Here is a 12,835-nt window from a genome sequence, read left to right as displayed (position 1 = left end):
TTTGTTTTTGATGTAACTTGTAGGAACCATACAGATGATACTTTGATGTCGCCATAGATGAAAAAAAAATTGGAATAAATATCGGCATCATATCCAAAAGAATATTCAGTTGCCAAGTTGATTCAGGTAATTGTCGGCTGAAAAAAAAATTTTCCAACAAAAAACTTTTTCAATTTGAAGAATAATCTGTTAATAATAAGTGCTATCCAAATTCATCATTGATTTTAAATTTTTAACATTGATTGAAAAAAAATTTCTTTTTTTCACAATCACTGATTGCTAAGTTTTTTTTTGTGATTTCCAGAATATACGGAATTTTTTGAATTTGTCATCAACAAATGAACAAATCAAAATCAATCATGAATACAAAAAATCGATTACAGCAATTAAAATTATTATCATCATCATCATCGATTGTATTGATTGCCACCATTATTATTGTTGCAATATTGAATAATGATCAACAACGGCGACAAATACACGCGGCTGTACGTAAAATGGATTTTCCAACCGTAATACGACGTTTAGATTGTTCAGCATTCTGTCGTCGAACAAAATTCAATGGTTATGTTGGTGGTTGCCATTGTGGATTTACATTGTTTTCACGAAAACGTTCATTTCAACCACCATTGCCACCAATGGCGGCATTAGAACCATTACAATCATCAATGACATATATGGGCGATTATGGTGAACAACGTGAAAATGATGAAACAGAATTTAATATGCCAGCTGCAATGTTAAAATTATCAACATCATCATCATCATCGTCATCGTCATCATTGCCAACGATGAAAGAATATTCAGATTTAAATACAAATAGCAAACAAAATCCGAATAATAATAATCCGAATAAATTATATATGAGTGAAAGATAAACGAAATCAACATCAAAAATGTCTTCACACATCACAAATAAAATTGTGATTCCATCAAATTTCAAAATCGAGAAACAGAACCCCCCCAAAAAAATAACAAACAAGCAAATTTATTTAATAAACATTTTTTCCCCCATTGAATATCCTATTCAACTTGATCAAAAGACACACAGTCTCTTCACATTTTTTTTTGCTTGAAATTCTTAATGAAAAAAAAAGAGAAAGAATAAGAACAGATGAAAGAAAAACATCAATACACACCCTACAATTTTTAATGAATCATCAATCATATTTATTTCAACGAAAAAAAAACCAAAATGATAAAGCACAGAATACATTTGAATAATTATGATAATAATATAAACGAAAAAAAAATATTCTTTCTTTCACAAAACAAGAGAATATCCAACAAACAGAGACAGAAATGTAAATATAATTAAAATGAACAATTAAAAAAAAAATTTTTTTTTTTTTGAATAAATAAACCTTTAAAATTGACAATAATCAATACAATGAAATTTGATCAAGATTTTGGAATTTAACAACAAAAAATAGACAAACACATACACACACAAACACACAGTGACCCATTTCGTGATCATCATCATCATCATCATTAATCGATCAATCAATCAATTGTAAACGATCACACACACACACACACACACACTATCAAGGTCAATGATGACCAACAACGACAAAATACATACACACATACATACATACACAATGAATTTAATGAACCAAATACAAATTGACCCAAATTGATTTTTTTTTGTTTCTGTCTTAGCTGTCGTTGTTGTTGTTGTTGTTGTTTTTCTTATGGTTTGGTAAATAAATTAGAAAACGGAATTTTTTTCTGACTTGAAATTTGAGCAATCAATAATGAAGTGAGAATGTATGTGAATGACTTGATTTTAAATTTTTCTGTTTTTTTTTGGTTGTTTTTCAAATTTTTTTTCGTGGAAAAAAATTAGGCCAGAAAATTTTCAATATCATTGATGAGGTGATTGACGAAATAAACGTGCCATTTGCATGAATAGCCGATATAATAGATTGGTTTGATTTCGTTGTTGTTGTTGTTGTGATGAATCTTCTTGATGGTTCCAGGTTGCTGATGATGATGATGATGATGATGATAGAATCAGATCATTGCCATCGTTGACGTCGACGTCATTGTCGTCCAATAATTCCTGTATGTGTATAGACAAAATGAAATGAAATGAAATCGAAAAGAAAAAAAAAACACCAACACTTACCATGATTAAACTATTGTCCACTTTTCTACCCAATCTTGGTATTGATTTTGATGTTTTTGTAAAAAATTGTCCATCAACATTATCGAATTCGGTGAATAGTAAAATAATGATGATTAACATTGTTGATATGAACATTAATGATAATCGTATCGATGATGCTAATGATCGTTGTAATGAGAAATTATTGATCAACATTTCCATTTTTTATTCCTGTCATAAATCACTAAATCAAATTTTTGATGAGAAAGAAATGAAAAATATTTGAAAATCAATTAACTGATTGAAAAAAAATGTTATCGAAAAAAGTATTTTCTTCCCACTTTATTATTACTGTGTGTGTGTGTGTGTGTATGATTGATTTGATTTGATATAAATTTTTTCGCTCACTTATCGATGATTATTGGTTAAAAATTGTGATGATGATGATTGGTGGTGGTGGCGGTGATGATGATGAATTAATGAATTGAATCAATATATAAAAAAAATTGACATGACAATTGTGTTACAATATATATCAGTGGCGCCATTTTTTTTCAATTTGATTTATTCATTCATCATTCGCACAAAAAAATGAAATGAAATGAAATGCCTGTTGTTTGTTTGATTGATTGATTGATTCATGGAATAAAATCAAGATTTTTTGACGAAGAAGAAGAAGAAGAAGAAGAAGGGTTTCAAGAATGCAGAAAAAAAAATGAGTGAGAGAAAAAAAATTTGATATTCACCTACCCTAAATTCATACACACACACACACACACACACAACGCCCATACAAATATCGCATTTTTTTCGATGGAAATTCAATCTTTCATTCATTTTTTTTGTTCGGTGATAACTTTAAATGGATTACAAAAAAAAATAAATAAATAAAAATAAAAAATTGAAATGAAATAAACTAAAAAGAAAAAAAAATTTTTTGAATTTTTGGGCAATATTCAAATACAAATGTAAACAACACACACACACACACACACACACATAAAAAGTAAACACATGTTTATGTCAGAGCAAAAAAAAAATTAACTTAACTTGACTAAATAGTGAAATGGAAAATTGAAGAAAAAAAAACATTCATGGCTTCATTATCATTCACATTCATTCATGGTCATTTTTTATTTGAAATTTTCAATTTGACAGAAATAAAAAAAAAATTGATTTCATTCAATCAATCGAATTGAATTGAATTGAATTGCTCATTCGATGTAAATGAGTGTTTCGAGTGCGAAATGATATGAGTGAAGTAAATATTTTTTTTGAATGAATTATATACATACCCTCTGAATGATGATGATGATGATGATGAAAAACAACAACAACAACAACAAATGAAAATGTTGCAATCAATCAAAGAAATCAATTTTTTTATGAATTCATTTAAATTTAATCATCATCACAGATATATATTAACATTCAATCAATCAATCAGATTTCGATCTGTTTACCATCATCACATCACATCACATCAAAACATCAACATCAACAGTGTGAAAATATCATCGAAATAATTATTATATACCTGCTGCTGTTGGTGTGATGTGGTAATCTATATTCATACATTGCAAGTATTTAATTAATTGAATGATACGTTTTTTAATTTTGATTTCATTTTCTCTTTCATTTCAGACCGTTGTGAACACATCTGTGATGAATTTTGGCAAAAAAAAAACAAAAAAACATCTGTGATGATGATAAAATTTTATTTCACTTTAAAATATCACATAAGTGGCAACCCTTTCTTCACATTATTATTGCTTTTATTCCCCCCCATAACGACACAAAAAAACCTTGATATGCTTAAATTTTTAATTTCATTTTGTTTTTTTTTGCCAAAATTCATTTTCTGTTTCTGGGCAATTTTACCTGGGCTATGAATCAAGAAAGAAAAGAAAAACCGGTTAATTCCAGAGTGAAAAATCAAAAACAATAGCTGATCACCACCACCACAATCATCATTTTGTTATCGAAATTTTTTTTTTTAAAGTTGACCTTAATCATCAATTCATTGAATTTGATTTAATCAATTGAAACATCCACACACACATCAAACATCAAACTAAGACTGAATTTGCACCCACAGTCAGAAACAAAAAAACAAAACCCAAAATTAGAAACATACTTTTGTGTGTGTTTGTGTGTGTCGAGTTAAATATAAATACAACATACACACGCACATAAATATCGGAAATGATTAAATTGAAATTCACACTCATCACAAACACACACACACATATACTGCAGTTAAACAGTTAAACAGATTAGAATCTTACATAACGCCTACACAAATGATAAATATCTTTGTTTTTGTTGTTGTTGTTGTTGTTGTTCAAATTCATTTTGTTGATTGATTGTAAATTTCATTTTCTTTTTCATCTTGAAATGTCCGAGAAAAAATCTTTTGGTATTTTTTTTTTTATTCTTCTTCTTCTGCTGCTGTTGTTGTTTTTATTATAAGAAATGAATTTGATTATTGTTATGAGTCGTAAATCAATTTATTTCAAAGTTTTTTGGATTTTTGTTTTTTTTGTTGGTTATGTAGAATTTTGTCTGTCATTTTGTCTGTTCCATCAGTTGTATTCATCGAGTGTTGTTTTATTTTGAGTTTGCATTTTATATTTTTTATCAGAAAAAATGAAGAGAAAAAATTTTCAACTTTCCATCTGATAAATGTATGGATGTGTGTTTGTATGTATAGGTGGTGATTCAGAATTCAAATTCTGAAATTGTTAAAATCGTAATTAAACGTGTTTTTTTTTGGATGTGTGTGTGTAATAAGAAGCGAACAAAATAAGATTTTTTTTCTTTCAAAATTTTCATCAATAATGACGATGATGATGATGATGATAATCAATAAAATCAATTTTAAAATGGGCAAAGAATATTTTCAGATTCTCTAAATACTGAGAATATACTGAAAAATTTGTTTTATAAACAAACAATTGATAATGATAAAGTGGGAAAATTCTCCAATTTTTTTTCGTATTCAAATTCAAAAAAAATGGTTTTGTATTTGGGCATTTCTTTTTCACTCGTTTTCATGGTTTGGTCAGCATATGATCCAGATTTTAAATGTATAATATAATTGATGATGATTGTCGATCCAAATTCGATTCTAACATCATTTATTAATGTTGTTATTATTATTATTATTATTATTGTTGTTGTTGTTGACCATTTCATTCATTCTCATGTACCAATTATTACAGGCTGGCATCAGATTAGTGACCAGATCGCATACATTGTTTATCATCATATCGCCATCCGTTTCTGTTAAAACAGAAAACAAAACAAAAAATTAAGCTATGGTCAAACTATTGGATTTATGGAACAATCACTTTTATTGGAAGATAATTTGTCGTGTGTGTTCAGAATTGACGGTTCATTTCTTATAACCGTCATTTTCGTGTGTAAATGGCCGGGTTTTTTGCCATGAACATCTGACTGACTTGTTTTTATTTTTAATTTTAAAACAAAATAAAAAAATACAAACCTTGGGCTATGAAACGACCAATCATCGATTGTGATGATAATGGCATCGTTATTGATGATGATGATCGTTTACCAAAAATTCCGCCATTCAATGGTGGTTTTTTCAATGCATCAATCATACAAAAACTGGAATAATAAATGACCAATATAGTCAATACAAATATTGTTCGATACAATATACATGGTGTTGTTGTCGATTTTGTCAATGTTGAGGCCATTTTTTTATTCTCACAAACAAAGTAAAATATGATCAATCTTTCAGACTAAAAAAAAAAATCAACAAAGTTTTCTGACAACCGATTCTTTCGATTCGTCGATGATGATGATGGTTGATGGTTGATGATGGTTGATGAATGTTTTTGAAAATAATTCTGAAAATGAGCTTGAAAAGCTTCAGTTTAAATATCCAATCAGTTTGTCATTATTTTTATATGGTTCATTTCGAACAATAACAACAACAACAATAACAACAACAACAACAACAACTGACAATTAACAATACCATATTGTCGTCATTTTCAACTAAAAAGACAACCAAAAAAAAAAATCCTTTTGAGATTTTATATTATGTATCACGTTTCATTGTAATTTTTACTGCTAGTTTTTGTTATGTGATGTTGTAATAACATCTACTTACCAACAGTAATTAACGACATCATTTAATTTTTTTTTCTCTGTTTATATTGATTGTAATGATGATGATGATGATGATGATGTTATGGCTTTTTAAAAATAAAAATAGAATTGTTGTTTGGTTGCTTGAACTGTGTACGGATTCATGTTTCTGCTGGTGCTGGTGCTGCTGCTTCAAATTTTTTTTTTTTTTTTATTATTATACTTGTTGTGGTTTTCATGGAATCGAACAAACAAACAAACAAACAAAAAAAAAATCAACCACAGAGAATTGGTTTATTTGTTCCGTTGTAATTTTTTTTTTCATTTGATTTGATTAAGATTTGATTTTGAAAATTGGAAATCATCATCAATCATCAGATGATCACTAATGAGCAGTGTTTCTTGTCTTTGTTCTTTTCTTTTACACAAAATCCATCACTAATTATCAACATTTTTTTTTGTTTTTGTTTTTGGCCATTAATCTTTTTTGTTGTTGTTGTTGTTGAAATAATTCATTTATCTGTTCATTGATTATCATCAACAACAACATCAAAAGTCAACAGTCAACGTCCGTTTCAAATGTACGAAAAAAAAATTGAATATTCCTTGGAGATGATCTGGTTGTTGTTTGATGGATCAAACAAAGAAAAATCGAAACAAAAATTCAGAAAAAAAATGTTGGTTTGTTCCTCATATCATCGAAACATATTGATATATATATGTTTTTGTGGTTAAATCAATTGATTTCGGATTGAGAAAATTGATCATCATCATCATCGTAGAAGATGGCAAAAAATAAAACAATTTTGAAAAAGTTTTCCAAGAAAAAACAACAACAAAACATTCTGATCCATCTGTCGTAATTCCAATTGACATCATATGTTATTGTTGTTGAAAAAAACTTATTTTCATTTCATTTCATTTTTCATAAATGTCAATGTTTTTTTTTCAAAATTCTGTGTGTGTATATATGTTTGTTTGATTTCGTTCATTTTTCCATGAAAAAAAAATCTGAATTTTCAATAAAATTTCCTTTTCATCCCTCTAGATATTTGTGTATAGTGATGTCAATATGTTGATTCTGCCCACCGGATCATAAATATTATTTTCAAGTTTTTTTTCCACTATTAAATAATAATTTTTCTTCTTTTTTTTTTGATTATGAATCAAACAAACATTGATCAGGTTTTTATTTATTTATCGTTCAAAAGATCCGTTGATGAAATGTGGAATGATTTTATTTTTATTTTTTTTGGACACAAAAAAAGGGTTAAAGGTCATAGCTATAAGCCACATATACACATTTATTAATATTAATACGTGCTTCATCTAATTTGATTGTCATTCCAGTGATTTCATGTTTACACTATTGATTGATCTTACCATAAGATATTTGTGTGTGTGTGTATGGTTGTGATGGCACGTATTCGTAATTGTTGTGATGGTAGTGATGAAAATTAAATTAGTAATTAATCAAATCAATATTGATTGTGGTGGTAGTGGTGATGGTGGTTTTTTGTTTTCGTAATCCAATCTGATTTATTTGGATAATAATCAAATCAAGCAATCAAGAAATTCAAAATAATGAAATTTGATTATGATAGTGGCAGCATATCAGCAGAATTTTTTCAATTTTTAAATTTTTTTTCATTGTTTATGTTTGTCGTTTGCTCTTTAGGTGAAAAAAAAACATCTGATAGATCAAACTTATGAATGTAACCTTAGCATAATAATAAAATAATATATAGTTCGAATCGATAGATCAATTGAATATATCGAAATCAATGTTTCATTTTATGAATCATATAAAAACAAAAATGAAAATTCCACTGTCATCACAATAATGATGAAAACCTACAACTTTTCTTTTTCAGGCTAAAATTCTGTTGTCGTCATTATTATTATTATTTTTTTTTTTTTTTTTGACTTCCAACATTGATGATATCAAATGATAGTTATTTTTTGTCATAAAAAATTTAAAAAAAAATATATTCAATGGGAACGATGATCATAAATTCGTGTACCAATGTAATATAATCATTGGAATACAAAATTATTCTTGAAAATTGACCACATCACTACATTATTATTCAATTCAATTCGAGTCCAACTTGTGTGTTTGTGTTTGTGTTTGTTTGTTTGTTCAGAAAAAAAATCATGAAAAATTTGACAAAATTTTGGTCTGACCACATTTTCATCATTATTTATGGATGAAAACAAACCAAAAAAAAAAATTTAATATTTTCATGCACACCACTAGGGTATGCTGAATCCCAGACAACAAAAAAATTGGAACTCAAATCAAAACTAAACAATAGGAACTGGTTCCGGTTTTTCTCGGTTGTACCTGATTGTTTTTTTTAGTGGTTATTTACTTCAAAATTGTCAAAAAAAAGGAAGAAAATGGAAAAAATGCAAATTAATGATAATAATGATGATGATGATGTTTTTAATACTTTTTTTCAAAATTTTTTCTGTCCATTTTTCATATGTTGCTATAATAATAATAATAATAATAAATTACATTCCATAATTATTCATTACAATAATAATGATAATAATAATAATATATAATCAAACAGCTCGATAATGATGATCCTGAATCCAGGATACAGGATCCATGATGATGACCACATATTGATGATGATGATGATGTCGATGATGATGATTATAATGAAGGAAACAATGGCCATAGAGCGAAGAAAAAAAATCGGTTTTTTTAATTTTTTTTGACCAGAAAATTAATGTTTGAATATAATAATATTGAGAGAGAGAGAGAGACAATAGCCAGAAAAAAAATTTTCATTAGAAAAATAACAGTTCACAAATCCAAATAGACAACAATAATAAGTAAGTATAATAATAGAATGATAATGATATCCAATGGTAAAATTTTAAAAGTTCCAATATTTTCGATCGATTAATTGATTGATTGATTGTAATGATGAGAAAGATATGAAGAAGAAGAAGAAGAAAAAAAGAATTTGAAACAAAAAAAAAAGAATGCAATAATTGAGTAAGCAAACAATAATTGGAACAAAAAAAAATAAGGACAACGATGATCAATGAATCAATGAATTGTTTATTTGTTTCATTTTGTTTTTTGTCTTTGTTTTTGTATAATGAATGATATGATGATTGATAAAGGTGATCGATGAATGAATTCTTTTTTTGTTTTAAAATTAAAATTGAGATTAAGTAGCATTAGTCCAACGGTTTATGATTTCGTTTTTTTTTTTTTTTTTTTTGTTTGGAAATTGTTTTTTTATCAGGTTTTTTTCAAATAAAAAATTCATTCCGATTCTTTCGTTGTTGTTGCTGTTTTTAATCATGGCCAATCTATAGAATCAATTGAATGAATAAATTTAAAAAAAAAATTATTAGTATGAAATAAAACTTGTGGCGCCAACTATCGTCTTGAGAAATGACTAAATAAAAAATTACTTGTTGATTTTAATCAATGTTTTCTCGACACAGATGGCGCTACGATGAAGAATTTTAATTTTCATACATACCGAATTGGCTACATCATGATTATGGTTATGATTATGATGATGAAGTTGAAGATGATGTTGATGAATATGATGATGATGATTATTATTATTATGATTATGATTATTCAATGGTTGACTATTAAGTGATGATCCACCACCACCACCACCACCACTACAACCACCACCAGTAGATGATGAACCACCGGATGATGAACCGGATATGTCACCCATTTTATTTTTTGCATATTCTATACGTATACCACCACGATCTGAAGATGAAAATAATATAAAGCCTTGTAAGGCATTCATTGCATGTGTTGCTAAACGTATATCCTGCCAAAAAAAAAAATGAATATACAAAAATGATGATGATTAATAATATTATTAGTTGTTTGTTTGTTAGTTTGAAGCGTGAAAAAATAGATTGAAAAAAATGAAAATTAAAATGAAAATTATCTGGATTAGATCTTTATTTGATTCATTAATCTTAATCTATTCTATTTATTTGTGTGTATTTTGATTGATTATATGCAAATTATGTTTGCAAATATGCAAAAATAATCGGACAGAATCAAGCCAAAAAGAAGAAAAGATCATTATCAAACAATCAGAAAAAAAATTTGCATACCGTAAATTCGACAAATGCAACCGGTGCTCCACTTTTGTTATGCATCCGTAGTCGGCAGAATCCAATAAAACTAAATTTTTTTTTTTTTTTTTGGTTGGTTTGTTTGTTTGTTTTCAAAAAAAAAAAAAATCATACAATACACAAAAACCAGACACAAACACAAACACAGTAAAAAAAAAGTGGTGATACAAATGGATGAAAAAAAATAGAGAAAAAGAGAGAGAGAAAAAAAAATCAAAAAATCAGTATAAAATCATTGAGACACATGTTTTTGTGTATATGTGTATGTGTTATGTGGTATGTGAATGGTGAATAATTGAAACCATTGATTGATTGATTGATCGATTTGAATCAGGTGAGCAAAATGCAAGAAATATCTGAAATAACAAGTGAAATTGATGTGATGATGAATTTTTGCAATTTTTTTTTCATTCTTTTGTCCAGTGTCAAAGTGATTTTAGTGCAAAAACATACACACACACACAAACAGAGAGAGAAAGAGAGAATCAGAATCAATGTTTTTTTTTTGTCGTATCATTTCATGCCATCATCATTTTAGGCCCTTGTTTTGTATTTTAGTGTTTGTGTCTAATTTTTTTTTTGGCCGTAGTGAATATTCTGATCTTGAAGAATTCTAACCTAATTAGAAAAAAAAGAATCTTTAATTTATTTGTGTTTAGCTGAGGTGGGTGTGTTTGTTTATGAGTGCATCATCATCATTCATTAGGCGAGAGGCAAGCGAAAAAAAAACGAAACCAACAAAAAGAAAAAAAATTTTCGAGAAAATTGAAAGAAAATGCGATTTATATCAAATTTGAAATGGATGATGTTTTTTTTTTCTTAAATTGACTTAACTTATTATTGTCACAATCAATCGATTGATCATCATTTCTCCTTGATTTATCAATTTTTTTTTCTCTGTTCACCATTCATTCATTCGGTCATTCATTCAGGTAATAAAATTCTTTCATTATGTTCAACACACTCATTTTTTAGTTTATTTCGCCCCTTTTAATGATTCAGTGATGATAGTCATGATGATGATGACGATAATGATGATGATGACAATTCCAATGATTACGTTCGAATGATGATGAAAGAGAAAGAGAGAAAGAAACAAAATAACAACAACAACGAAAAATGAAAAATTTTAGCCACTGTCTGATAGATAATGTGTTTGTGTGTGTGTGTGTGGGTGGGTGTATTGTTTGTTTGTTTTTTTTTTTTTTTTTTTTTTTTTTTGTTACCACAAATTGCTATATTTTGTAAATGTTTTTGATTTGTATCATGATGATGATTATTATTTAATACTATGTTTATACCTTCCAAATAATTCCTTTAGCTCTTGTTCAGAAACAAATTGTCCAAGATTGGCAACAAATAATGTTGAACATGGTGTTGTATTGCAATTATTTGATTGTTGTTGTTGTTGTTGTTGATGATGATGATGTGCTGTGGTTGTTGTTAATGATGATAATGATGATGATGATGATATTGGTGGTGTTTGACCAATTGGAGTTGCTGCAAGAGCTGCTGCTGCTGCTGTTGTTGATGATGCGGCAACTAAATGTGATGGTGGTATTGTTCCATGATGCATTGAAGGATGATGATGATGATGATGATGATGATTTGCGGCTAATACTGCGGCTGCTGCTGCGGCGGCTGCTGCTGCATGACCATGATTCATTGGATGTGGTACGGCTGCTAATTGAGGCTGCTAATTTGTATTTATTCGAAATTTTTTTTTGTATATAAAATAGGATATTTGTAGGTGTGTGTGTGTGAATGTTTGGGTAATTGGAGGAAACAAATAGGTGTGATGATGTGCATATTGGTGAAACATATTACATAGAAAATGGTCGAATCATTCATAAATGAATAAAAAAAACAAGATTCAGAAATGCATACGAGAAAAAAGTGATGATAATGATGATGATGATGACGATGGTGGTGGTGGTGGTAAAAAAAAATCAAGATAAAAACAAATGAAATAACCATGAACCGAATTCGTGTGTGTGTGTGTGTGTGTGCGTGAATGAAAATGATGGCAGACATTGAATAAAAAAGAAAGAGGAGAAAACATAATTGAAATAAAAACAAGGTCAAGTGATTATTGAAATTAATTTTTAATCAATTTGTGTGCAGTATGTGTGTGTGTGTGTGTATGTGTGGGTGGGTGGGTGGATTATTGGTGACAGTGCAAAATATAATGGAAATAAAGATATAGAGAGATCAGATCAATCAATTAGTTCATAATGAATGGAATGGAATTTTTTTTTTTTTTTTTTGAAAGTTCAAAGAGAAAATGGAAAATATTTTTTTTTTTATTTTGAAATAATAACACCTAAACACTAATATCTAAATTTAGAATTAGAGAAAATTTTTTATTCTGAAATTCTTGAGATATAATGCGTGCCTGTTTTTATTTAATAAAGAATAATAATAATATCATCGTTGTTGTTGTTGTTATTGTTG

General features: G+C 28.0%; 4 protein-coding genes and 1 long non-coding RNA gene across 14 annotated transcripts in view; 2 read left to right on the top strand and 3 right to left on the bottom strand.

Annotated features, from left to right (window-relative positions):
• Positions 1-21: 21 nt before the first annotated feature.
• Positions 22-1,730, top strand: LOC142597599 (uncharacterized). Its single transcript, XM_075731866.1, has 2 exons — positions 22-126; positions 305-1,730. The coding sequence occupies exon 2, from the start codon at positions 339-341 to the stop codon at positions 876-878; it is 540 nt and encodes a 179-aa protein (XP_075587981.1). The 5' UTR covers positions 22-126; positions 305-338; the 3' UTR covers positions 879-1,730.
• A 70-nt stretch (positions 1,731-1,800) lies between these two features.
• LOC124493415 (uncharacterized) lies at positions 1,801-3,541 on the bottom strand. 5 transcript variants are annotated; one of them, XM_075731868.1, is made up of 4 exons: positions 2,867-2,977; positions 2,458-2,726; positions 2,138-2,360; positions 1,801-2,071 (listed from the first exon to the last, which is right to left on the bottom strand). In XM_075731868.1, exons 3-4 carry the CDS (start codon positions 2,336-2,338, stop codon positions 1,874-1,876), a joined length of 399 nt encoding a protein of 132 aa, XP_075587983.1. In that variant the 5' UTR covers positions 2,339-2,360; positions 2,458-2,726; positions 2,867-2,977; the 3' UTR covers positions 1,801-1,873. The 5 variants fall into 5 exon arrangements, with proteins under 5 accessions (XP_075587983.1, XP_075587986.1, XP_075587984.1 ...); XM_075731871.1 differs by lacking the exons at positions 2,458-2,726; positions 2,867-2,977 and adding an exon at positions 3,412-3,541; XM_075731869.1 differs by lacking the exon at positions 2,867-2,977 and having other exon boundaries at positions 2,138-2,347; positions 2,458-2,803.
• Positions 3,530-4,548, top strand: LOC142597600 (uncharacterized). Its single transcript, XR_012832280.1, has 2 exons — positions 3,530-3,695; positions 3,761-4,548. It is a non-coding gene; the product is annotated as an uncharacterized LOC142597600 (long non-coding RNA).
• A 115-nt stretch (positions 4,549-4,663) lies between these two features.
• LOC124493381 (uncharacterized) lies at positions 4,664-6,115 on the bottom strand. Its single transcript, XM_047056458.2, has 2 exons — positions 5,625-6,115; positions 4,664-5,401 (listed from the first exon to the last, which is right to left on the bottom strand). Exons 1-2 carry the CDS (start codon positions 5,839-5,841, stop codon positions 5,253-5,255), a joined length of 366 nt encoding a protein of 121 aa, XP_046912414.1. The 5' UTR covers positions 5,842-6,115; the 3' UTR covers positions 4,664-5,252.
• A 2,542-nt stretch (positions 6,116-8,657) lies between these two features.
• Positions 8,658-12,835, bottom strand: part of LOC124493603 (uncharacterized) — a 40,429-nt gene continuing 36,251 nt past the window's right edge. For 5 of the 6 annotated variants that reach the window (XM_047056700.2, XM_075731865.1, XM_075731861.1 and 2 more), the window contains 4 exons: positions 11,683-12,077; positions 10,361-10,430; positions 9,754-10,065; positions 8,658-9,577 (listed from right to left, as the gene is read on the bottom strand). In XM_047056700.2, the coding sequence (XP_046912656.1) occupies positions 9,563-9,577; positions 9,754-10,065; positions 10,361-10,430; positions 11,683-12,077 (792 nt within the window). In that variant the 3' untranslated portion in view covers positions 8,658-9,562. The remainder of the gene's footprint in view (positions 9,578-9,753; positions 10,066-10,360; positions 10,431-11,682; positions 12,078-12,835) is intronic. The other variant, XM_075731864.1, reaches the window with a different exon arrangement.

The sequence above is a fragment of the Dermatophagoides farinae genome, chromosome 6 (genome assembly GCF_024713945.1).
Source record: "Dermatophagoides farinae isolate YC_2012a chromosome 6, ASM2471394v1, whole genome shotgun sequence".
Taxonomy (NCBI): Eukaryota; Metazoa; Arthropoda; class Arachnida; order Sarcoptiformes; family Pyroglyphidae; genus Dermatophagoides; species Dermatophagoides farinae.
The sequence above is the reverse complement of the archived record's forward strand: the minus strand, read 5'-3'. Positions and strand labels throughout refer to the sequence as shown.

Coding starts and splice junctions, on each gene's coding strand:
- LOC124493415 (XM_075731871.1), bottom strand. CDS start 2,338: ATGGAAATGTTGATCAATAATTTCTCATTACAACGATCATTAGCATCA. Junction 2,072..2,137: donor TGGACAATAGTTTAATCATG/GTAAGTGTTGGT, acceptor ATACACATACAG/GAATTATTGGACGACAATGA.
- LOC124493381 (XM_047056458.2), bottom strand. CDS start 5,841: ATGGCCTCAACATTGACAAAATCGACAACAACACCATGTATATTGTAT. Junction 5,402..5,624: donor TGGTCGTTTCATAGCCCAAG/GTTTGTATTTTT, acceptor CTGTTTTAACAG/AAACGGATGGCGATATGATG.
- LOC142597599 (XM_075731866.1), top strand. CDS start 339: ATGAACAAATCAAAATCAATCATGAATACAAAAAATCGATTACAGCAA.